The sequence below is a fragment of the Podarcis liolepis genome, assembly GCF_965112155.1.
Source record: "Podarcis liolepis genome assembly, chromosome: 6".
In the NCBI taxonomy this organism is placed as follows: domain Eukaryota; kingdom Metazoa; phylum Chordata; class Lepidosauria; order Squamata; family Lacertidae; genus Podarcis; species Podarcis liolepis.
This window is the reverse complement of record NC_139559.1, coordinates 63,413,990-63,440,509: the sequence shown is the minus strand read 5'-3', so window position 1 is coordinate 63,440,509 and position 26,520 is coordinate 63,413,990. Positions and strand designations below refer to the sequence as shown.

Below are 26,520 nucleotides of genomic sequence, written 5' to 3'. Positions count from 1 at the left end.
ACTATGAGGTGCTGCACTCATCTAGCATTTTAGGCCAAGGGAGCCGGCGTTTGTCCGCAGACAACTTTCCAGGTCATGTTGTCAGAATGACTAAACCACTTCCGGCACAACAGGACACCGTGACGAGTGCCAGAGTGCAAAGAAGCACTGTTTACCTTCCAGCTGCAGTGGTTGCACTGGTTGCATACTTGCACTGGTATGCTTTCAAACTGCTAGGTTGGCAGGAGCTGGGGCAGAGCAATGGGCGCTCACCCTGTTGTGCAAATTCAAACCACTGACCTTCTGATCAGCAAGCCCATGAGGCACAGCGCCACCTGATCCCCTGCCTCTCAGTACTAGTTGTTGGAGAGAAACAAGTGGAAAGGGTACTGCTATGCTCATATCCTGCTTGCCGACTTCCCATAAGTTTCTGGTGGGACAGTGTGAGAAAGGACCCTAGGTTAGATGAGCCTTTGGTCTGATGCAGGAGGACAAGTCAAACAGCTCAGTTGGTTAGAGCATGGCGCTGATAACGCCAAGGTTGCAGGTTTGATCCCCATATGGGACAACTGCATATTCCTGCACTGCAGGGAGTTGGACTAGATGATCCTCAGGGTCCTTTCCAACTCTTATGATTCTATGACTCTTACGTTCCTAGAGCACAAATGTAGTACTACAGAAGAAAGAAGCTAGGGAGAGGCTGCAAAAGGACTGAGATGCTAAATTGAGGGAGACAAGTTAGCATGTATTGGCTTAGTTAGGTTTAGGGTTGATTTGAGCCAATATTGATTTTAGTAGCAGTGTTATTTTTTGTTCTTATGGATAACTTTTTAAAATGAGGAGTTTTTTCTGGAACATCTTTTCAAAACTGTTGACCTTAAGTAAAATTTGTGTTTGTTTCGCTTTAAATGTCTCTGAAGCCTTATACCTCACGACACACAATTGCCTTGCTGCTCTACCCACCCTATGTGAGTGTTGGCTTAATCTCTTTAAATTGATGACACATTGTTCTAATCCAGCAATATAAGTTTGGCTGGAGCCTACAATGTGGACTGGCCTCCCCAAAGAGTTGCTCCTACTTTTTAAAAAAGGGTTTCAAAATGAGTTAAGTTTCTGCAGGCATTCTTAAAGCTATAGCCTTTAAGCATTTCTATCTTATTGCTGCTTTTTAACCAAAATGGATTGTTTTATTTGATATATTATCTTCTTATTGTAACTGCATTTTGTTGTGAAGCACCTCAATATAAAAAGTCAGTACACAAATTATAGATATATATATAACAAAAACAAAACTGCCACTATTTCATGTTTGCTATAATGTTCTTACACATTCACAAATATCTGACTGCCAGAAAATGAAAGTAATCAATAAGAAATAGCCAACTGGCAGGAGGAATATGTATTAAGAAACCATTTATTCAGATCTTTCAAGACTTTAAAAATGATTACTTCACTAATTATGATAATTTCAAATCAATCTTGGCTCCGAAACAGAAAAGGACAACAGTAAAAAGATAGATTCAACTACACTGTAAGTTCCACAGGGTCTATTATAATAGATGGATGGGTGGGGAAAACAAGAAAGTAAAAAATGAACAGCTAGCCTTTAGCAATATATCATTACTAACTGTATAAATACAAATATTGACTGGATATGTAAGCATAAAGGCACTAATCATTCAGATGTGAACTTCAAATAAAAGGATAGGCTACTAATATACATTTATGCTGATATTACAACAAAATGACACAAAGAACTGAGATCCTGGATCACCAAAAATAGAAACTGGCATGAAGCTTTTGTACTAAGAATGTAGCCCCTTGGCCTCTCAACAAACATTAACCTTAAAATAGGCAGTTCTGCCAATGCCTCAAGGCTGTGAAAAGATGTACATATGATGAATGCTATATATTCTAAGTGAAGGCAGAGGTACAAATGCAAATGAGAACCTTGCCCTTTTAACTACACTCCCAGAGGCTTAGTAAGAGCCATGGACAAACAAGTAACCCTGTGGAAAAAATAGCAATTATTATGCTCTTTATAAAAACATAGTGATTTACTTATTTTTAACTGACTGATTCTTTAGAAAAGGCAACCTGAAAAAAAATCCTATGTATGAACATTGCTTTGAACATATTCTTCCCATTAATATACTTGGCTTCAACAAAACAAACAACAAAGCATAACTTCCCCAATCCCAATCTACCAGTTCTAGCTTCTTATACCATAAATATCTGGCCATGTTATCTTAGCTAGGCAACTAAATTCATCAAGTCCTAAAAACAGACTTCTCAAACATTTAATCCTGTTGAATATGATCACCACAAATTTACACTGTTCTGGAGTTTTCAATCTGGCACCAAACTTCAATTTCTGCTGAAAAGCTGACGGCATTGACATTAAACATATTACTTGGGACTTGAAAGGTGGGAAGAACAGCAATTACAGAGCACCAATTACAGGAGCATCACAATTGAACATGGTAACATTTGAAACAGTGTGAAATTGGTTGTTCAAGAAAGTCCCGAAGGAAGAACTGTTTCAAAGGAAGTAACGTTAAGGTTTTCTTGCCCTTAGTTGAGATTTGCCTCTTGGGTATACAAATATACACATCCATTTGTGCAGAAGTTTAAGTAGCATGCTGCCAATGTATCTTCTCTTGAATTTCAGCTGATTTTGGAAATATTGTAGACTTGGACATGTTGACTTAATGCCTTGTATCTCAGAGAAGGTGACAATAGCAGATGGAATGTGCCACAGTCACCTACTGGATACTCTTAGTGATGTAATTAGAAGATGCATATAATATTTTATTAACTTTAAAAGTTAAAGATTCCCCTAATAATTTAGTTGCTCTGTCTCCCATTACTATGCAAACAATGTGCAATGCATCCAATCAAGCAATATTTTGGCAAGAGTTATAAGGCTAACCCTTCTATCTTCCAAGGATTATAACTTTTTCAAAGCTTCCCTTGACTGAAACATACACATCTGTATACAGTACTGAAGTTCTCAGCACATGTAAGCATGTATTATTTTCATACATCCTACATTCACCTCTTCACAGGACCAGCCCTGCCATTAGGAAGATTAGCAGATAGCTATCCGGGCACTGGATGCTGAGGTTGGGGAGCAATTCATCCCAAGTTGTTGTCCCCCCCCCCCCCCCCGGTAGCCATTTCCATTCTTCAAAGTCAGCACTGCAATGATAGCAACACTGGCTGGCAGCCTCATCTTGCTGCTGCCTTCTATCAATGTGCCACCTACAACACCATTAAGGCCTACAACCAAGCGAGGAAGCCGAGAGGTAGCCAGCATGCAAAGGACTTGCATTTCAGTGGGCATCACATATGCATTTGCATTGTTTTTCTCACATGACACCTGCTGCCCCTGAAGAAGCTGCTCTCAAGTACAGTTGGGGATGCTGTCCCATTGCCAGTGTTGAAATAAGATTTAACTGCCCATTTGGTCAACTGCTCTAGGTGGAACTGGGAGGGGTGGCCCTGTTCTTTGCCTGAAGCAGCAAAATGTATTGGGCCAGCTTCTTCAAAATTATAAAAGTATGTTTAAGATACATTGAAATAGTTATGAATTTGTCTCTTAACAAGGTTCTCTCAAATGATAGTTCATGTTTAATCAAACAAAAAAACTGATTCTGGTTTAAAATTTAAGCACATTAACACTGAGTTTCTTATGAGTAGCAGCTTGAGAACATCACGCTTAATTTGTTGACATACGGTTCTTGTTCCAGGGCTTTATTCACTGCCTTCTGTTCCTAAAAGTTAATCTAAAGTGCTAAATAAAATTTTAAAATAACAGTACTATATTCTACCAGACACTTGGGAAAATGGGAGAGTAACACCACAATATCTCTCTCTCTCTCTCTCTCTCTCTCTCTCTCTCTCTCTCTCTCTCAGACACTGACACTGACACACACACACACACACACACACACACACACTCATCATCTTGCTGATCAACTCTTGCATTTAATCATTGTTCCACTGTATCATCTCCTCTGTAAACATCATGGGGTCTGTATGCCAGCACATTTATAGGCTTTATTCCAAACTGAAGATGGAAATTTGAGCAGTACAAACCATGGCTAGCACCTGGCCTGTCACTGAACTGGAAGACAGATTACCATCACTAGAATGTTACCCATATTTGACAGAGATGTAGGGGTGGAATCCAACAAAGTCTGTTCATTTATATGTTTTATTTTTATTTCATTATTTCATTACATTTATGAATTGCTTCCCATGAAAGATCCCAGGGTGATTAAACAATAAAAACAACTTCTGATCCAATACAGATATAGACAAGGACAAGGCTTGCTGAAAAATGAAGGTACAAAAAAGGACCAATAGACCAAAAGGACCAAAAAGGCAATAGATAAGACATTTGTCTGAAGTTCCAAAAGGGTAAGTGCTGCCACAAGAAAGGTATTATGCATACTTTGCTATAAAAGGATGTTGAAATGGACTATATTCCATAATTCACTTGCTCTTGCTGATTTTCTCAGGCTGTGATAAAGCAAATGTCGTATTGGCTGTTCCTTTAGCATGATGGGTCACTGCTAAAACAACTGCAAATAGCCACACCTCTAGTTACTTCTGAAGTCAAGTGCAATATAGTGCAATGGTGGCATGCAAATTAATACTGCAACCCTTAATGCTGTTGTATGAAAGTAAACCCCACTAAACCACTGGATTTATTTCTAAGGAATTAGGCATAGGATAAGATGCAGTTTTATACCTAGAGAAAATAGAAAAGCAAGCCTTCAAAGTTTATGTTAATCAAACACTTTGAATTCCCTGGCTATTTTAGAATGCATCCTGAAAATTACTGTGAGGCAACTTAAACCATGGGTATCGCATAACTGGAGACACTTGCAAGTTTTTTCCATCTGTACCGATACAAACAGATCTTGACGATGCTTTTGCTGGGTGTGCAGTTTTTATAAGCGACAGAGTTACGATCTCCCTCATACAAATTTTATGAGCTGCAATCTGGGAATAACAGCAACTTCACTCATCTATCCATCTTAGCAAGATATCTGAAAATCTTAGTGACTATACAGCAAGCATGAACAGTTTTAAAAGCATGAATTTCAGAGCTAGCTCAATCTACAATATATGCTTTGTTTGAACTGCTCATGCTGGCTGCCTGTATTCCTTTCAAATAAGAAAAGACATCTGCAGCAAAGAGTGTGATCAGAACTGCTGCACAGAATAGGACTGCTGAATTTGTTTTATCTCTATATCCTTCTCCATTGGCCATCACAGGGTTACTCAAGAAACATCTATCCCTTGGGGAAGAAAATAGATTCTAAATTCTGGTAATTTAGCTGAGCTGTCCCCCTGTAACTGCCACCACAGGGCCATTCAAGGATCATCTTGACCTTAGGGGGAGGTAAGATTTGGCTTTCAAAAAAGGTTCTTTTTAAGTTGTCTTGGCTGTTTTATTATGTACTTGCTGGTTGTGGGTTGTTTTTATTTTAAAAGAAGTAAACCATTTTGTGGATTTGCCTAAAAAGGAGTATATAAATACCTTATATAAATAACTAAACAAAAAAAAAAATCTGAGAAACCAAATTTTGTTAAAGAACTGCTTAATATGGATGGCCTTGGAATTTACAAAATGATGGCACTAGAACCATCTATGCTGCTTATGCCAAAATATGGCTTCAGGAAACTATGAAACTGCTGCAAGGATGAATAATACATCCTGTATGTGTTCAGCAATCCTATGTCAAACATAACAAATTTCAGACATCCTATGATTTTCTTTTTCAACACAACAAGTAGAGGGACGGCTGCTACCTGATCATCACATGGACAAGTTTGAGTAAAGGTTAGTGTGAAAGACAATTTTAATAATTCTGAGGACGCCATTTTAAAAATCAGTTTATAAGTTCTATAATTTGCACTAAAATACAGTTTTACTAAGGTGCAATTGCAGATACCTTCTTCTTTTTTTTAAAAAAAGGAGGCAACAGTTATTTTACTATTACTGTCATTTGAAGATTGCTTCCCTACCACCACCAACCCACAAAATAAATAGTAAAGGTCACTATAACAGTGCTGGCCAGAAAGGCATCACGTGAAGCGGGTTTTAATCATTTTTCTTACAAAAAGTAAAAATACTGTTTGTTGTTCTTTTAAAGGGAGTTTAGTAGAAATTAAAATTTACTAAAAATTTAGATTGATTTTAAAACATGCTAATAAAATGGCATCCATGGGAACAATAATGTGAAGATGTGCTTAAGTAGACGTATAGTTCACCCATCCATATATGAGTGCACAAGTCAAAGCCATGCTTCTTAAGACAACAGAAAAGGGGTACTAAGGCAAAATGCACCTTGGAGTTGGGGGGAAAGAACTGAATAGTAGCATGCGGCTGGATTTGCTGTGATCTTAAACAAAATAGGAACGCATGGAACAATGCAAAAATGAACACTGCACTAGAAAATGGTGAATGTACGATGATGCATGCTGACTGTTAGGCACAGTAACTGTCATATGCACAGACGCAACATTGTCCCTCAAATTAGACGCAGCTCTTAACAGAGCCACAGTGTAGTTCCTGTAGACAATCATGAAGTGACAAACAGGGACCATTTCCCATTTACACATGGTTGTGCGTGCTCTTAATCCTTATTGGGTTAAGCAGCCCTCAAATCCAGAAGCACGTGAAATCAAAGGATTAAAATGCATATGCTCTGCTGCTACAACTAGTTCTAGGAAACAAATACCAGTTCAAGACTTCAGTAGTCATGTGAATCATGATACAAAAAGAGAACTATATTGGTATCATCATCTTCACTATACATAATCTGAACACAGAGAGTGAGGAACATATTTGTTCAAATGCATAGCTGCACAGATAAGAGAAACAGAGTTGCATCAGATATTATTTCAGTTTGAAGAATTTAGAACAAGTAGGGGAACTGCCTGGAATGAGACACAATATGAATAATCTAAAAGGTGTGCTAATGTTATCACCATATTACTTATCACCATATTACTTAACAATTAGGTAAGTGCTACAGAAACATATCAATGTTGCTTGCAAAACCAATATATGTAAATAGTTGAAAACCATCTTGTTCTTACCCAGAGATTCCATCATTTTTTGCTCCTAATATCGAGTAGAAATAAGTTGTGAACCTGTAGACAAAAACAAACATACCAATGCACTAACATCAGACAGTGCCCTGGAAAACTGAACCACAGAAATGAGTGCAAGTTCTTTTAGTGGCACTGAGCCAGGGTGCACATTCTGGGAGTATTTTATTATCTGTACTTAATTAGTTTGGGACTGTGTTCTGATCAAAGTGAGAGAATGAGGCCATAAAATACAGTCCCTTATTTTGTGGATAAAAGCATGGATGTCATCACTTAAAGCATGTAAGAAATCCAATTAAAAAGATTTTCAATCCTTCCTAGCAGAAGTAAAACAAGTTAACTCTATTCCATCCAGATTTATAAAGCAGATATTAAATGACAGATAATTCACAGTAGAGAGTTACATTCATGTTGGAACTAAACAATGAAGGTTTCTATGATTGAAAAAAATAGAAATTTCTTTCTTGCCTCTTTCAGTTCTCTTTTCCCTTGTTTTCATTTACCCGTGCAAGTATGGCAATGCTGCAATTCTATACACAAGTACATGTAAGTCAGAGAAGGAAAATCTGTGCCCCTCTAGCCCCAGCCAGCAGGGCCAATAGTTAGGGAAGATGGGAGTTGAAGTAAACCCTCCCAAGTGTTAGTACGTACTTCTGAGTAAGCATTATTCGGATTGTATGTTCATTTGAAGCAGTTCATTTATTTAAGCAGTAAAACAAACCCTCTCTTTTTTAGGCAGTCCTTGGCCTATCTTAAAACATAACAAACAGAAAGCAAGGAAGCATTCCCAACAGGTCTGACTCTCAGTTTTGCTGTCCGTCCCCCCCAACAATAACCTTTACCTTGCACTGTTCCAAATGAAACAAAAGGAACCCGTCAAGTCATGCATTAAAGAAAAATGTAAAGATAAACATTTCCCTAAACCACAGATATTTCCACATTTCATCTGTCTGTTCCCACACATTAGAGCTGACAAACTTAATTTTCAGAATTCTGTGTTCTGCTCTGTTTCGTTGGCATCTCAAAAGACAATGAAGGGCGCCTCTGTGGGTGAAGTCAAACTGCTGTGTTAGTAGCAGCAAAGTGACCTCCCTGGGGCACAAGCTTGTGTATGGAGGTCCTGGACAAGACCTAGATGACAAGACTCATTTCAGCCTCGTGCATATGGTCCGAAGAAAAGCAGAACAATATGTTTGGCAGCAACTTGGCTGCAGGAGTTGCCAGGAGGAGGCATACAAGGCACCATCCAACCATTTTAGGGACTTCACTGCAGGTTTGCGTAGGGTTTACTCCTTAGCCTTTTCTTCTCCTGAAGATATACTGCAAGGCAGTGGATATCTCACAAGGCAGTGGAGGTTTAGATTCAGCATTATCCTTCTCCTAGATGAGCTACCTTCCCAGGTTGATGAGCCCCATCTACCCCTCACTTCCCTCTACAGCATGTGCAGAAACAGTCTTATTGACCACTGGACCCACTATTAGTCTCAATCTACCAGAGCCCGTCTTCACATGCATGGGAAGTGCCTAATTCACTGAGGATTTAAGACCTATCGGCTACCCTCATCTGGTTTAGCTGACCAGTCAAAGCCATTTCCTGGGATGTGGGTGCTGTCGCATGCTGACAGCTTCTAGGAGCTACAAGTGAAAGCTGAGTGCAGGGTGGAGACCAAAGGTAGACAAACTACCCCAGAAGGAGCATGACATGTCATCAACCAGTGGTACTCCCTCCTCCCTAACACACACAAGCAACATTGTCAGATCCAATTCTCAATAAGTCATGAAAGGCTAGTATTGCAAGCATGTTAAGGAACTGGGTTAAACTGCAGTGGCTTTCAAGGATTAGCATACATATGAGGAAGCTATAGGTGTTAGGAGATGACTTGTCCTAGTACTGACCTGATCCTAGGCTGAAAGTGCAATAAACCTCTGTGTAATTTTCTCCCTTGTTTCTCTTTCTACTATCTCTATGATTCATAAGTGAAATGATCATATTGAAGGTTGAGCAACTGAATTTAATGTAATGTGAAATAGCCCATAGCAGCCTTTTAAGGTAGGAACATTAAGCTTAAGTCTTGCACTGAAATTCTGTAGCACTTAAATTTTTAATTTTGTTCGGATTGTACTCATAGTTTTGATAGCTAGTTGAGAGATAAAACATTGTTGATAAAACATTCAAATAAAAAGACACTTTGAATGATATGCAAATCTGAACTTCTGACTATTCCCTTTGTATTGACCTAGTTTCTTTCAGTTGTAAAAATCCCATTGAAACCATCATCTGAACAGAATATTTATTTTTGCTTTCTCTGACCTGCAACAGCTGCCTGTGTTGTATAAGTAGACTCTTGAGAAGATGTGAAGAGTATTACTCTCATTTGTTCCACTTGGAAATAAATTTGTGTTTTGATGTTCAGCCTTGTGGGTTAGAAGATGTTAATCTGGAACAGTCCTGAAAACTACCTACATCAATTTACTGCTGCTGTATCTTCCGCACAAGGTTAGATATGCTGAAACACTAAGTTTTACAACTGGATATAAGTCTGAATTTTAATATACTGCAGGACTTTTACAGTTTTAAAATAATATATATTAGGACCCCCTTTGAGAGCCCCTGAAATGGCACAATGTTGGTTAATAAATGCAGCACTGTCTGTCTATTTACGAGAACTCCGAGGCTCTCCTCCTTCCCATATGCCAAATCATGTATATACGATGTGCATGAAATTCATAAAGAAAATGGAAATCATCAAGTGAAAGGGGAAGAAAGTTTAATAAGTAAATTACTATGCAACAGTTTCCAAAAAAGTTGACACAAGCTCCAGGAATTTGCCAGCAGCATCAACATAAAACAGTAAGAAGTCCAAAGGATAAGGACATAAGCTAGCAGGTAGCTTATACCAATTTCTCTAGGGCAATCATATGGCCTATTCTCTAAAACAGCACATTTCTTTGTACTTTGTAGTTAAGAAGTACGGTGCACCCTTTTCTCCACTTGACTGAAGCTTACATCTTCCTATGCAGCCCAATATACAAGTTCCAAACAAGCACAAATGCCTCTCCAGTAATTAAACTCCTGGATGCATAAACAAACTCTGATGAGCACTAAATTATTAATAATTGATAATATAGACCTACTTTACTTGCTTCAGCAGCTGTGACAGACGACCACTTCACCCGGAACAAATATCACTTGTAATTACATGTACTATGACCCTAGTCACAACAGGTATGGTCTTCCTAATACACTATTTTAGAAAAGAAATATTCCATCAGATTTCTACCTAAACTTAGCTGCGAGCTGTCCTATGTGGCAAGTGTTTAGTAATCCAATCAATTCCAAGATTTTTAAGAACAGTAGTTGATTAAGATTTTTCATAAACTAAATAACTAAAACAAAACAAAGGATAAAATTTATAGTTGGCAAGATAAAAATCACAACTGTTTTGAAAAAACAGGTATATTGCCTCCTTTAAGGAAAAAGAGAGGAATCTAATTAATAAAATAATGTCCCTGTTCTTAGTGTCTTGGCCTGTAGTAAATTACTGTGAGGCAAGGAAATCGGTCTCCTATTTTTAAAAAGGGACATGAAAGCTGACTAAGCAAAGAGGGGGGTGTCTGTTTGTGCTTTAAAATTATGTTAATAGAGATGTAAAGGATATTTAAAAAACACAATTTTTTTAAAAAGTCTACTTTAAATTAGTTTATTAGTATGTTAGCAGGAATACTCTAAAAGCTCAGATATCTTAAAATATCATGGAAAAAGCTAAATATGAAAGTCCCTTTGACACTAAATTTAAGCCTAATAAAAATAGCACTTCCAATTGATACATGCTATCAGTTTGCTTATTACAGTATGCACAAGATTTTACAACATTTTTAACTAGTTTATACTTCTATGCAATATAGTAACTCATGAAATCTGAATAGTTTATTCTAAAACAGAGAATAATTACAAATTTTGGGTTGTATCCATTGCTGCTATTCCATTCAGTCAACAGACTTCTGCTTGCATAACAGAACTTCGCCGCCGCCCCGCCGCCCCGCCGCCCCCGCAACCTCCACACATTAAAAAATCTGCTCCAGACAGTTGGGGGATCCTCTGGAGCAGATTTAGGGGAGTACAGGGAGAGAGGGGAGGGAGGAAGGACTCCTACTGCACTAGCTGTGCAATGGACACAATCCCAGAAGAACTAGTTTACCTACTGCTATTCAGGGACACGGGTGGCACTGTGGGTTAAACCACACAGCCTAGGGCTTGCTGATCAGAAGGTCAGTGGTTTGAATCCCCGCAATGGGGTGAGCGCCCGTTGCTCGGTCCCTGCTCCTGCCAACCTAGCAGTTCAAAAGCACGAAGTGCAAGTAGATAAATAGGTACCGCTCCGGCGGGAAGGTAAACGGCATTTCCATGCACTGCTCTGGTTCGCCAGAAGTGGCTTAGTCATGCTGGCCACATGACCTGGAAGCTGCACGCCGGCTCCCTCGGCCAATAAAGCGAGATGAGCACCGCAATCCCAGAGTCGTCTACGACTGGACCTAATGGTCAGAGGTCCCTTTACCTTTACCTATTCTACAGATACTTCTGATATATATTTTGTCTCTCTCTCTGCACTATTATCGTCTTTACTGATGTTTTCATTCCAAGAAGTAACATAGCACTAGCAGTTAAGCCCCAGAAGTTTAGGTGAGGGGATTTATTTATTATAGGATTAAAGCCCCGAGTTTCAAAAAGAGAAAAACTATCAACAAAAGTTCTTTTTCTTAACACGACTATTATGTTGCTTCTTTTTCTCAATAGGACTATTATATTGCTTCTTTTAAGTTCATCTGAGAAAAAACTGAACATTAAAGTAAGTAGGAACTGCTGCTAGATGTGGCCTGGTTTTATGAATGGTCTTACCCTTGGGAAAATGCTGATTCATACTGCTATAGCGAGGCTGGTTTTGCCACACTGCATCTTGCATCTGGGGTAGAGACATACAATTTAGGAGTATGTTTGTGCATTCTGACACATAGGGCACCATACACTGTCCATCAACAAAAGGCAGGAGCTGGCCTGTATATAGCAGCCTAAGTCTCTGCACTTTCTGCTTCTCCTAGCACAGGGGCACCAGCTAGTCCTGCTATTTGATACCAGTATGGGAGTAGCTGATAGCTTTATTGGCTGAAAGGGGGGGGGGATGTGTTGTGTTTTTTCACATACTTCATACTGGGAAATTGGTTTTGACTGATTCAAACGATCAATTTGACCGATGATTCAACAGATTTGCATTTGGTTGTTTTGCTAATACTACTAATAGAATGTTTCGGTCATGTAGACTGGCGTCTGGGCAAAATGTTTGATCCTTGGCAAAAGTCATGTTAAGGATTTTGAGGCACCTGAGGGTAAAAGCATTTACGGATTTCTTCGGCTTTGCTTTCCTATGGCTTCAAATCATACTGTGTCTACATTCATGTTTGCTTGCTTGTTGAAGATCATTTAATTAATAAATGTCCTTTATACTCAATAGATATATCATGTCTTCACTCTGGTGGGAAGGCAAAGTCTCTGTTAGGAATGAGGCAACAGCAGCCTCAGCTGCAGATTCAATGGCCTACTGTAGTCATATTCTAGATACCTATGTGAGCGAGTTACAGAGGAAAGGGATGGAAAGATACACCAGAACAGCAGACTACTTTGGGGGCTATCCCCAAGTTCTCATTATCATCATTATGCAATCCTAACAATATTGGACCTGCATCAAAAATATGTGTAGGTGGAGATAATAGGTTGGATTCAGGACTTAGGTCCCAATGAACTCACTATGAAAATTTAGTAATGACTTAATTCACATTGATTTCAACAGGACTTAAGCACAACGAACAGTATGGACCAACCCAGGCTCAGTGCAGTTGTAATATCCCAAATAAATGCCGCAATATTTTTGATTCTGTACAACACAGCATCAGTACATTATTGCTACAAATCTAGCTCCATTTTTCACATTATCAGTTTTATAATTTGCCTCTAAAATTTGGACCTCATCCCTTTTCTTTCTTACCCTTCAGCTTTTTTCTTTTTTGCAACTAACTCAAAATTTTAGCTAGCCATGGAATTTATATTGTGAGATTACGAAGTATGTTAGCCCATTTACTTCAGTCTTTGCTGCACAGTGTAGTGTTACAGAACAATTTTATAGATCTTAAATATTTGCACAGTGGATCACCTTGTGAAGAAATAAAACCTTTAAACTGTCCTAGAGTGCTTGCACAGTTAAAAGCCACACAATTCAAATGTCAAAAAGGTCTAACCCTAAAACATTATATACCCCCAGGTTACAGAGCAGATTTAACAGTTTGCACAAACTCATTGCCATAAAGCCCCCAAAACAATCAGATTCTGCCGCAGTTTATTTCCTATCTAAGAGTATGCTCACATTAGTGAGGATATTTTTTTAAGCATAGGGGCAATTTCCCCACACTGTGTTTCAAGGTGCATGTACACCGAGATGTTAACATTAGAGAGAGGGTGGGGATGTCTTCCCCTGGCACACACAACCTTTTTGGTTTCCCTGCCCCTGCAATCCCACTAGAACTCCTATTACACCGTCATCTGTGCTTGCATGCTTATCTATGCCTACAAGACAGCTGTTTGGATATGTTCACATTGCTGCTTACTCAGCATCCTGCTTTCCCATCGGTCTGAAGCTGGTTGGGGAGGGGGATGCACCAAACAGCAGTATTTGTCAAGAAACCACAGGATCGATATGAATTGTCACTAACATCATGTGAATGCAGCTTCAAAAATTAGAAGTGGGAGTGAACTGGATGTGGAGTAAGTAACAAGTAGTAGTATGAATATATTCTGTTTCCTAAATAGCTATCCAAACCTTGCTAGTGCTGCAGATCAGAAGTTAATTATCTAAAAGTGCAGACTCTGTGAGGAAGCATGCAAAACTGCTATTTTTGGAAGCAAGGCTTTCATATCTATTGAATTCAAAATTTATAATTGCCACTGTGTACTTGATAGTCATGTTTATTTGGGGGGGTGAATCTACCATATAAGGACTGTCAAAAATAATCCCATTTAAAACTCTAGTGTGGGATCAAATTAGTTGATATGGAAATTTGTTCTGTTCTTTAACACCCACAAGTCCCAGAACATTAGTCTGAAGTGCTGGCATGAATAAGAACCATTTGTCAAATATGAAAATTCACAAGGTTGTCAAGAGTTTTTATACTGAACAATTCAGAGGTGTCTTTTTAAAAGTTTTGAATTGCAGTGGAGAGCAGTACTTTAATATGAAAATGCACGTATCATCAGATGGTTTCTAGTTGCAAAGAAAAATCCAATGTAATAGCCTAAACTGAAATACTAAGAGTAGCATGTCATTTTATACTGACCCACTAAACATACAAAAGAATTTAAATTCCAAAACATGACGCAATTACTGAAGGAGAAACATGGAAAAATATATGAACATAATTTAGATTGATTATCTTAGGCAATGTTGTTCCTGCATGTTTGCTCTGTTTAGGATACTTTAACTGACTCTGAATCTGGACTTTATGGACCACTCTACACAAAACATAATCAAGATGACCCTTTATAGAAGTAGAAAAGAAAGAAAGGAAGAGAAAAGGAAAGAAAAAAGAAACCTCTTTTAGTACGTATTTAATTTCAACATTAAAAGTTACTTGCCACCACCTCAACAATTTTAAATAAATTTGACTTCCATGTATGCCTAGTTATTGATTATAAAATATATCAACTGTGCATTCTAAGACCGTTTATGGGGAATTGTCTGTGCAGGGAAGTCCCATCTCTTTACATCACTTTACTTGTTCTACTTCGTTAAAGCTTTGAGGAAACCAGGAAAGCTTACATTTTGATTCTTTCTTATGAATTTGTGCTGGAATTCTATCAATCAGGCTAAGCTATATGTAATGTTAAGTGGCATGTGTCTTTCCTCTGTTGTTTTCTTTTCTTACAAAGCGCAACAGTGGAGGCTGCAACTGCAATGAAAGTTCAGCGTGTGGTGTGGCGAAGGGAGCTTTTTCACCCTTTTCACAAATCGATTGGTTCTTTGCATATGTATATATATATATATACATATCACCTTTTATGTATTTAAGACTTTTGCCACATTTTTGGAGCTGATAATAATTGTTAAGAAAGCTTCAATATGAATTAGCCTGATCCTCCATTCCCTTTCCTTTTTTATGAAGAAATCCTTCCGAGACCCCATATTTAAACTCTTCCCTGGTTTCCTTGCTGGCCTTAGTAGGACCAACTTGGCCAGTTAGCCCTGGTGATCATTTGATGTTGACTGACTGGGTCCCCCCCCCCCATAACCCTGAATTTTTTAATTTTATTGACATTGATACTGCATTTAATGTTGTATTTTATGCTATTTTTAAGTCACATTTTAATCAATGTTTTATATTTGCTGTTAGCCGCCTTGAGCGGGGTATAAATATTTATTATATTATTATATTATTATTAAAGGTCCTGTTTACATTTTTAGATGAAAAGGCAACATAAATTGAGAGAAATCAGCCTTGAATGCTGCCTTTTATAGAAACAAGGAATTCACAAAGAATGGACACACAAAACAGAAAACTGTGATGGTAAACATGCAATATCTTATGACAAACTGTGACAGATTGGAACATTAGAACTATAGGCACATCTCTGTCTTCTAGTGGACATTTCCAGATATTGCCTTTCAGCAAGCTGCTTAAGGACCAATAAAGAGCATTTTGTCAAAAGAAAGGCATCCATTTACTTCACATAGCTTTGAATTAAGCCATTAATCAGTCTATGTTTCCCATCTGTAAAGTGCGTTCCAGTAAGATTGTGCCATCAGCAGTGAGGCACGGGTTACAGCACCCTGTCTCCTTACTGACAGAATATGGAATTCTTAGTGCCCTGTCAAATGGTCATATTTCTTAAAAGGCTCAAACTGAGAGTTATAGCACTGGCATCCTTTCACTTGTTTCTTTTAAACTGCAAATCCTAACTCCAGCAGACATGGTTGGGATTGAGCTGTAAATCAGTATTTCAGACTACAGTGTTGCAGAATATAACAGGCAGCTTGCTAGTTCTTTATTCTACTCATTATTTACTTCTTCATAGTGGTTTCAGGGGAAATCGGCAAAAATTCATGGAAGGAGAATGAATGAAGGACAATCACCACGACACTGTATTTCACAAGCATGTGATAGCACATACTTAAACCCGTCCACAGAACATCACCACCAAATAATCCAGTCAAAGTAAGAAATGTAGAATGGAATGCTAGTCAATATCAAAGATTTTGCTGATTTCAAAATATAAGTTATTACTGTGCACCAGTTTTAATATTCTGGAAAACAAAAGAATTCCAGAGTTTGGAGTCTATCAATGATTTTCAAAACTTCCATGAAGCTTGGCTGCCAAAGTACAGTACCAGTGAACATGATGCAGAGGATTCTGCACACTCAGGTCACATGGGATACTAGGCAAGTCTGTTGTGCTTCTCCGTTTTCCTCTGTAAACTAAGAGTACACATTGTAAGGCACAACAGATAGTGGTGGGGAATATCACTTTAGGGGAAGTTTAACAGCCATTTAACTCTTGCCACTGAGATACTGCCTAATATTCTTATAATAAACAACAATTCATACTTTTAGAGCCACTATACTATATGAGCTAAGAAACCATGTCCAAAATCTAAAGCACCATTTACACAAGAGTCCAAACGCTCTTTAAATAACATATTACGTATGTTGCAGGAACTTTCTCCTTTAGGATTTTTCTCCCCACCATATACCCCTGTCACAAGAATTATATAATCTTTGTTGCAATTTAAATAATTTCTTTCAGGACCTTTCCTGAATATTTACAATGAGCAACCGTTTCCTCTATATGCCTGGGTGTCATCTAAGTATTTTTTTTGATAACTTTCTTTTCTTTTCTCAAGGTTAACAGTACTTATTACTTTCAGACTTTCTTTCAGTACTTATTTCTTTCAAGACATGATTTCTACACTATTTACCATGAGCACAACTTTCCTATGAAAGATTCATGGGATGCTTCAGCAATCCTGTTTCTGAATTGAGTCTTTCTTTACCACAGGTGTGTGGAGAGTGGAATTTTTCTTTACAAAATCAGATCCAGAGTTCTTTAGTGCTCCAGCATCCAAATAGAGCTACTGCATTTGCAAGAAGTCCCCATTTCAGCCAATAAAACTGACTCATTAATGCAAATAACCATATATGTGGATCTGTGCTTCTATTGAAATGACTGATTGGTAACTGCTGCATGTTAATTAACTGCATTAGAACATAATGCTAAATCAAGGTTTACCACCAAGTTGGGGAACTTTTTTCTATGTAGGACACTGACCAACAGGAGAAGTTAGTTAGGAGCAGTTGCCGGCTGTGATGTCATTTACTTTTACAGAACCAAGTTTCCATGTAAAGCTGCTGTTTAGAAAGCAATGAGATTGCTACATGTGCACTGTAACAAATTAATGCATATACATATACTTTGCCTCATGATGCTGTGAAAGACTGCTGACTAAAGATCTGAGAATCTACATGGTTTATTGCTTTTCAATTAAAAAGATAACATACAGAGTTAAACAGATTTAGAAAAACTGTAATAAAGAAGAACATATTGTGTTATATCTAGAAAAAGAAAAAATGAAGGCAAATTCTAGATTTAAAAGGAACCCCCTTAACAGTTCCTTTGAAAGATAAGCCATAAAGCCCGGCTTTCCATGCCTAAATTATACCTGCTTTGCTCCTCCCCACTCCCACTGGAAGTGTTACATGATCCCAACAAGGGATCCTCTCACAGCAAACCGACCTCTGTAGCAAAGAATCCATACCGTACATTATATCCATTAAACAAAACCAAAACCCAAAAAAACTTCAGACAGGTTATAAACATCCTGCACTATTGCTAATGTTCACTGAGTACACACACACAAAATCAAGAGGCTTGAGGGAACCCAAAGGCTTGCACAAATATAATAAATCTTTAGCAAGGGTGGGGGAATCCTAATGAGAAAAAAACTGAGTGGGCATAGAATGCTGATTGATTGTTGGGGATGGGGACAGAAAACTAAGTGGGAGGAGGAACTGAATGAAATATTGTGAAGTAGGACATGACTGAATGAACAGGAAAACTCCACATATATTACTGAAGGTCACCTTGTTACTGACTAATCAACAACTCCCAATCTGTCAGTACTGTATTACAACCTTTCTTTAGCTGGTGTTAGATGCCACTAAATGAAGGTTTCAAAGTAATGATCATTTAACTTTATACCACCAAAATACTACTAGTTCAATCAGAGATGAAACCAAGTACTACCTAGAATCTAGATCAACTGCCCTCAATCATGATGTCACTTGAGAGGGAACAAATGTCAGCTTGGCTTTCTGGCTAGCCATTATTTGTGATCATCAAGTTGAGAGATGGAGTATTCACTTACTTACACTGCACTTCTGAGAAGGTAAAATATAGAACAACTGTCTGCTGTTGTTTTGTAGGGGACCTTTACTGATTCTTACCACCTCGAAATCACATCACAAATGCAAGTATTGCAGAATGAATGTGTGTTGTGAAACTTCTGTGCACCAAAGAACCATGACACTTGTGGATTGATAGAGATCAGACTCTGACCAATCTCTCCATAAACTAGCATTCTTTTATTGGAAAATAACATGAAAAATCAATTTACTGTCAAAATCTGAATTCTTCTTCAATCACAGAGTTAGATAAGATCTAATCTGAAATATTTGAAAATGTGTTAATTTTATCTCTTGTCTGTATGTGTTTTGGTCACTATAAATCGGCATGCATTCAATGCCTTATTTTATTATTCAATGCCTTATTTTCTGCGAATGTGGCTATTGCTTTGTCAGCCTTCTCTCTGGAATGGGTAACAAACATGTTAGGAATCATTAGGAAAGGGACTGAAAATAAAACTGCCAATATCATAACGGTGCTATACAAATCTACGGTGAGACTGTACTTTGGGTTATGTGTACATTTCTGGTCGCCTCACCTAAAAAGATGTTATAGAGCTGGAAAAACTTCAAGTGACTGCAGCAACTGTTCTATCAGGAAAGATATGACTGGGGGGGATTAGTTTAGACAAAAGACAAGTAAGAGGTGAGAACATGGTAGAGGTATACAAGATTATGCATGGAGTTGAGAAAATGGATAAGCTTTTAGCTTCCCCCACAATACTAAAACTTGGAACCATCCAATGAAGCTGAATATTGGAAGAGAAGCTTCAGGTCAGACAAAAGAAAGTACTTCCCCACACAGTGTATAATTAAAGTTTGGAACTCCAGCAAGATGAAAAGATGGCCAGACTTGGGTGGCTTTAAAACAGGATTAGTCAAAATCATGGAAGATAAAACTATCAGTGGCTACTAGCCACAATGGCTATGTTCTACCTTGACTGTCAGAAGCATTAAGTCTCTGAATACCAGTTGCTGAGAAACGTGCATGAGGAAGAGCACTGTTCCACTCAGGTCCTCCTTGCAGACTTCCCACAGAATTTGGTGAAAACAGGATGAGGGATTAGATGGGTCTTTTATCTGATCCGGTAGGGCTCTTATGTCCTCTCAAATTTATACAGATCTACCACATACTTACTTTAAAGCAAGCACTCTAGTTTTGGTGGAAGAGAACTACAGTTCTAAAAAGCATGACTCTCCTCAATGTGCTTTCATCAAACTTTTTAAAAATAGAAGTGTGAAGTCATCTTAATCTAAAAGCTGCATTAAAATTCAGGAAAAATAGGTCAGCTTTCCCCCCCCAAAGCAGGTATAATTCCATTCAGAACAAGCATTCTGTACAGTTAAGTTTGCTCACTGTAGTATATATTGTAGTGTTGTCATTTCTTTAAGAAGGTGCTGCTTTTGTGCTAAAAAAATATCCACTGCAATATTTGATGAACAGAGAGAGAGGAGCGGGTGTTGTCATGGTAAGCCTGAATCTTTTGTTGAATCCTGGAATACAGTAAATTGATGCATAGAACCAACACCCATCTAACTTGCCAGCACAAGTTACTATGCTTTTTTCTACACTTAACACCAACAAAAAATTGTTAAATATAACTGTGAGTCAAAGTGCATCCTTCCTTGCATTTCAACTGCCCACAACACTTTACCCTAGTAGAAACAAGAATAGAATTTTCTGTTGAGCTCTGTTTAGGTGAAAATGTCAGAGGCCAAGTACAAAGCATGAAAATGTTACCATGGTGACATTATAAATACCCAAGATAGGTTTATTCTTATCTCCCTCATATCAGAAAGTTATGTTTTAACATGACTTTATAATATAAGTGGTCCAGAGTTATCAATGTGGCTAATTCTTCCAAAAGAGAAAAATCTGATTCAACTCACACCAATAGTAAAAGGAAACAAATCTTCTAAATCTCAAGGGGCTTGTGTTACACTTTGTTAGCTAGTGACCACTAGGAGAGCAAGCATAAGAGGCATACCATTCATTCCTGTTGAATCAACCTAGCATTTGATCAGTGATTTCAACACATCTACACTGGAATCAGACCCAAAGAGTTGATTCCAACTTGAATTTCATGTGTTTTCCTGTCATATCAAGCACTGAGAGGTGTCCATTTAAGGCAGGGACTAACTTCCACCTTCACGTCTAATTAGAAAGACTAAAGAAGAAAGAAATGTATTTCCACAGAGAATGAAAGAAGAGGGTTAGGAGAAAAGACACACAGGGCCCTATCCCTTTCAAAACTAAAACTTGTCCCGAGGGAGAGGAACAAGAAAGAAGTTGGGATATAGATATAAATATAGATATATATGATGACACAGCAAGCTTTAACATAGATTTTAAAATATGTATAAAGTGAGTATTTTATAACAAAGTTAAGAAAATCTAAACTTTGTTTTCTTGCAATAACTACAATTCCTGTATCTTTATCATGTGGTGGTGTTTTCATGCAGATTGCCTTCAAGCAAGACACAACACCAGCCTGATTAACCACAATATTTAGGAACCCAACTGCAGTTCAATGGTATGGGTATATAATGGACAGTCAACATGGTACCCTCCAAATGTTATTGGACCACAGCTCCCGTCACCCTGACCATAAGCCATGCTGAATGGGGTTGACAGGAGTTGGAGTAACAATTGAAGGGCACCACACTGGATATCTCTGGTCTATAAGCTAGCTATACAGATGACACATTACTACAAAACATGGTTGTGCTATCTTCAAGTCAAGGGAATCAGTTGAGGAATCATTTATTTGACTGCTAAACGTTACACAGAAACTGTTCCTGTTTCTCTGGTCAAACAAATGGTGAAGATGTTGGTAGCATAGGGGGGAACAACAGATTTCCCAGAAGACTTGCAAAATTCAAGGCCTCAAGATTTTTTTTTAAAGTGTTGCAAATGTTTAAATATTTTCATATTATTTTTCAAGGCGATAATAAATTTGAATGGAAGAACACTGGGCTCTATTCTATGTTCTGTTTGCTAGCGCAAGGACTCTTGGGTTTTAATGTTTTACAACAAAGAAATAAACTCCAACAACTGTGCTAGCAGAAACTCATTGTGTAACAGGTGTGCAATCTATTGTGCAATGAAGTTACCAGCAACCTGCTTATGAATTATCCTGTACAATAAAACATTTCACCAGTGAAACAACTATGTTGTTAAATAGCTTCAACTTGTAGAAACACAGGAACAACCCATTATTTCTTTCTTATCCAACATGGGTATGACTAAATTTCAAGAATTATTAAAATGAGTAGCTGCTGGAATTTGGAACTTAAGTTACACGGCCTTAGTAAGTCTTAATTAGAAACAAATACATGCTAATTACCAACATTTTCCCTAATTGAGGTACCATCTTCCATACTCTTTGTAGTGCACATTCATTCATTTTTTAATTTAGAAAAAATATTTCATGAGTTAAAAACTGTATTGAGAATCATTTCTTCTATTTTCAAAATTCAAGACTGAATGTGGTTTATGTAGCAAAAATGGTGCCAACCATGCACAAGAGGGAGTGGGGAGGTCTGAGAGAATGTCAAGATTTATAAAGTCTTTATTTAAAAAATCCTAAGAGGTGGTAAAGCAAGCCCAAAGCAACCTAATGAGAACTGAGCATGCCCAGTGTGCAGAACTCAACTAAACTTTACATAATGGCAGGCACACTGTGGGCGTTTAATGAATAGGCATGGCTAAGAAGGAACAGCAAAGTAAAGTTGGGTTACAGACATCTCTTTCACATAGATACCAAAAAAGGAAAGCCATTCTGAGTCACAACCATGGGGAAGAAGAGGGTGGAGGAAGCGGGCTCTTGGTGGGTTGAAATAGATGAGTATTTTAAATGTCTCTAGTCACACCGAACAAAGAATAGTACTGACATAAAATAGTATTGACATAAAATAACGCCAATTGAGTTTCCTTATTTTTAAAACTAAAAGAGAACTATGATGCCCACACATAATTGCAGAGCAATTTCCACTGAGGACAATCTGAACTGTGTTAAAATCAATGCAATTCTAGCTATCAACCCTTCCATTTTGTAGCCACACCACACTCTTTTGGTGGCTCAAATGAGAAAGCCCCAATTGTGCTATTATCTGTAGACAATGAAAAAAGAGATTAGTGTTCTGGTGGTGTGTGTTTCAACTGCCCCAGAAATTATGAGCTCTAACAGTCTAATCCTCTTATCTGTTTATGTACCTAAAAATCTTCACAATATGTTGTGAAGCCATAAGGTTAGCCTGTCCTCTCCAGCACTCACACAAGCCTAAATCTTGCAGAAACGTAATATGCTGCAAGGGCCCAGCACCACAGGATGGCTCACACTGACCATGGACTAGCTCGGTGCTAAGGTACAACAGCCTCCAAGCGCCGTGGGCTCTGTTCACTGCACTGCCAGAGGGACACTATGGGAAAGCAAGTGAAAGCAGTGGTGGTTGCCTCTGCCCACCCACCTTCTCTTTCCATGGACAGCAGGACACTAAAAACTGGAACCAGCAGGGCTGCCTAAAGAGAGTGTACAAACCAAAAAAAGACTGCTACCTCCATTCACTTGTTCATCTTCTCTCTCTCAGGGAGGACTGGGCCCTGTGGCACTGTCAACAGAGAAAGGTCTCCCCCAGCTAACTTGCCCTCTCTTGGGTCAGTGCAACTGTGTCCAATACCCACCACCGCTGCAACCAGAGGGAGAGTGTAGGTGTGCAACTGGACAGAGGCAACTGCTCATGAAAGGAGCAATAATTTCTGCCCCTGTACTTCTGCTCGCTCACCTGTGCAGCAAGCAGTGATTGGATGTAGGGAGCCATTACTCATTTCTGCACTGTCCAGAGTGGAGAGCAACCAAGAAGAGGCAGTAGCAACTTTCGCTGATTCACTTGTTCTGCGAAGCCCTGCTGTGTCCAATCATTCCCCATCATATCACTCCAATTGTTGCACCCAAAGAGAAAGAGAGTGAGGCAGAGCCTCCCAGAGTTTGAGAGAGGCCAGCTAAGCAACCAGAAGTAATGGTAACAACCCCTTGTGGCCATCACTTGCCTAGTCCTTCCTGCCATGCTCTTAAGATTGAGGGGAACGTAAGTGATTCCACAATCCTACAAGGAACAGCTTCTCTTTTCCTTGCCTGTGGTCTCCTTTTACTTGCTTGCCCTCCATCTGCAGCCAGCATGGCAGAGAATATTGGGCCCAGCACAGCTTCCCAGAATGAATGAGCAGAAGCTGTCACTACTACCTTTACTTGGTAACCCTCTAGAATGCTGCCTGATCTCCGCTGCTATGCTTGTGCTACCCAGAGGGAAAGTGCAGGTGAGTGGATGTGAATATGAGATGGCTGGTTCAGTGCATGAGCAATTCACTCTTCTCCACTTACATACCTCTCCTCTCCCTCTGGAAGCTATAGTGGCAGACATTAGGTAGCAACATGGGTCCCTTTCCACAGAGAGAAACTATGCCCTACCAGTCACATCTTCCTACTTGTTCACACCCTCTCCTGGCAAGATGGGGAGTATTGTACTTACAGCGTGGTGAGAGAAAAACACACACACACACACACACCACAAAAGGGCCCTCCATAGCCTGCAACCATGCTGCAAATTTTCCTGTGCATAAATGCCAAGTGGGAGCTTCTGCTGCTCTAACCAGCAAACAGCTTCAGCCACCTTGATCCTGTCCCCCATACCACCCCGCCCCCTCCAAATCTACACGTCTTTTAAGCGGAGGTGGGGGGGGGGGTGAAGGGGAATCACAAAGCTAGGTAGGAGGAGAATATAGCTTCTTTGCAGCTCTGCTTTCTCCCCTTAGCAACCACTGCATTTCAACCGATTACCACCAGCAGCAGCACCCTCGGGCGCTTCCATCACTCCATGGCTCACCCACCGCCCCCGAACCGCCATCCGCCCCCAAACGGAGGCAACACCCAGCAGCAATTTTTTTGGGAGGGGGTGGCGGGTGGGGGAACGGGGAAGAACGTGAAGCTACAAAGAGCTACTTCCTCCAGCTTGAATCCCGGCTTGCCCATGCAGGGAGCCGAGCGTGCAGCGCTTGCACTGCTAACACGCCCCTACAGCAGGCAACCGTAGGAGCAGCAGCCCCTTCCCCAAGAAAAAGGACGCAGCCCCCTGCTCCAAACATGCACATTGCAGGGAGGGGAATCTGCCCATGAGCCTTTCCGCTGCCTGCAAATGATAACGGTGGCGACAGCGATTCCCATAAAGAAATCGAGAGGTTATGGGGTTTAAAGAAAAAAGTGAGAAGATAGGTTAAGGTAGAAGGATGGCGATTCCCCTCCCTTTTTTTATTGCTCCCCCCCCCCTTTTACTAGACCACGATGCGGATACCCTTCAGGTGAGCATCTTGCATCTCCCACCCCACCCAGGTCTGGAGAACAGGTACCTTGTCAGCTGAAGTCTCTCCGCTTGCCAGTCCCCCAAGGCAACCACCCAAAAGGCAAGCTCTTCATCCAGTCAATCCTTTAGGACCGAGGCGGCGTGCGAAGAAAGCGGGGGGAAAGGGGGGGGTCCTGCCGGCGCCGCCACTAGAGCCGCGGAGGCAGCGATGCAAATAAATCGGTGGGGATGGGGGGGGCGCCTCGAACCAGCCCCCTTTCCCCGGCGCATCTGCCGGAGCGGCGCGCAAGAGCGAGACTCCACAAGGGCACGCGCGCAGCAGGGCTGCCTCACATTGCCGCGGCTGGCCACGAGGAGCTCCCCGACTGCTCCTCCGCCGATGAGAAAAGGGTCGGAGGGCAAAAACACACAAAAAGATCACCCGGGTGTGTGTGTGACTGTCAAGGCCGCCGCCTCCTCCTCGGCTTCAGGCGACGGCTTCGCTTCTTCCCTCCATTCACAGGTGTAATAATGGTTGCAGAGGAGAGAGGAGGAGGAGGAGGAGGAGGAGGGAAAGAAAGGGAAGCGGGAGGAGGGCTGGCGCTGCCCACATGTGGCCGAACCTCCTTCGCTGCCGGCGAAAAGCTCCCGAGGAGGAGGAGGAGGAAGAAGAGGGCGCCCCTCACGTCCGACGGCGCCAACGGAGCGAAGCAAGAGGAACCGCCTGGCGCCCTCCCTCAGGGAAAGGGGCGACCCCTGGCCGAGAGGGCGGCAGCCTGGCGCTGTGCTGAGGTGTCTGCCCGCTCAAAACCCAGGGGAAGGGGGGGCGGTCGACAGGAGAAGGAGCCTCCGGCTTCAGCTTCGCCTCAGAGGCATGAAGCCGGCGCTCGCCCTCCAGAGCGGTAGAGGGAGGGGAAGGAGAGGCAACGGCCGCCCCCACAAGGCGCGCGCGTCAGCGCTCCTCGCTAACCACCGCTCCCCCCCCAATCCCAGCCCCCTCTTCTCTCGCGCGCGCACGCGCTCCCCGCCCCGCCGAAAGAAGAAGTGGAGTGGGCGTGGTGGAGGAGGCCAGTGTACAAACGCCCCGCCCACCTGGCCCACGCTCTGCACGTGGCCGCCGTGGTCCCGCAGCCAAGGACACGCCCCTTCGAAAGGCTGCTTCACCTTTGCTCGTCTTCTCGCAGCTGCAGAAGCCACGCGCGGACCCTGGATGTGGGAGTAGCGCGCGCCTTCCCGCTAGTCTCACCCCAGTGGTCAAGGAGCGTGGTTTCTTGAGCGCCTACTGGAGACCCGCAGCCTCAGGTGCGGGGTCTCTCTGGCGCAAGCCACTGAGCAGCACTAGCAGCTGCTGGAGATGAAGAGCCGGCCTTACCATTGGCAAATTGAGGTAGCTGCTTCAGGCGGCAGGTCCTGCTTCCCCACCCAGCGCTTCCACAGGAGAAGGGAGGAGAAGAGGCAGGGTGGGGATCCAGCACGCTCTGCTGCTGCTGCTGCTTTTCCTCACTTCTCAGGTGATGAGGAGGAGGTATGTGCAGCAGTGCCAGTGTGTAATGGGCACCCCCTGCCCCTCAGTAC

At 40.7% G+C, this 26,520-nt stretch overlaps 1 protein-coding gene and 2 long non-coding RNA genes across 23 annotated transcripts in view; 2 read left to right on the top strand and 1 right to left on the bottom strand.

Moving 5' to 3' along the window:
- Positions 1-4,404, top strand: part of LOC310710113 — a 61,357-nt gene extending 56,953 nt beyond the window's left edge. For both annotated transcript variants that reach the window (XR_014527811.1, XR_014527812.1), the window contains one exon: positions 4,296-4,404. This is a non-coding gene — a long non-coding RNA (uncharacterized lncRNA). The remainder of the gene's footprint in view (positions 1-4,295) is intronic.
- Positions 1-25,991, bottom strand: part of LRRC7 (leucine rich repeat containing 7) — a 197,191-nt gene extending 171,200 nt beyond the window's left edge. For 9 of the 20 annotated variants that reach the window (XM_083510415.1, XM_083510428.1, XM_083510423.1 and 6 more), the window contains exons 1-2: positions 25,013-25,932; positions 7,099-7,152 (exon numbers count right to left, since the gene is read on the bottom strand). In XM_083510415.1, coding sequence (XP_083366541.1) covers positions 7,099-7,114 — 16 coding nt within the window. In that variant the 5' untranslated portion in view covers positions 7,115-7,152; positions 25,013-25,932. Of the gene's footprint in view, positions 1-7,098; positions 7,153-25,012 lie in introns of all 20 variants that reach the window. The other 11 variants (XR_014527771.1, XR_014527772.1, XM_083510422.1 and 8 more) reach the window with 6 other exon arrangements.
- LOC310710116 lies at positions 5,263-13,123 on the top strand. Its single transcript, XR_014527815.1, has 4 exons — positions 5,263-5,395; positions 5,755-5,836; positions 11,906-11,957; positions 12,954-13,123. It is a non-coding gene; the product is annotated as an uncharacterized lncRNA (long non-coding RNA).
- Positions 25,992-26,520: the final 529 nt, after the last annotated feature.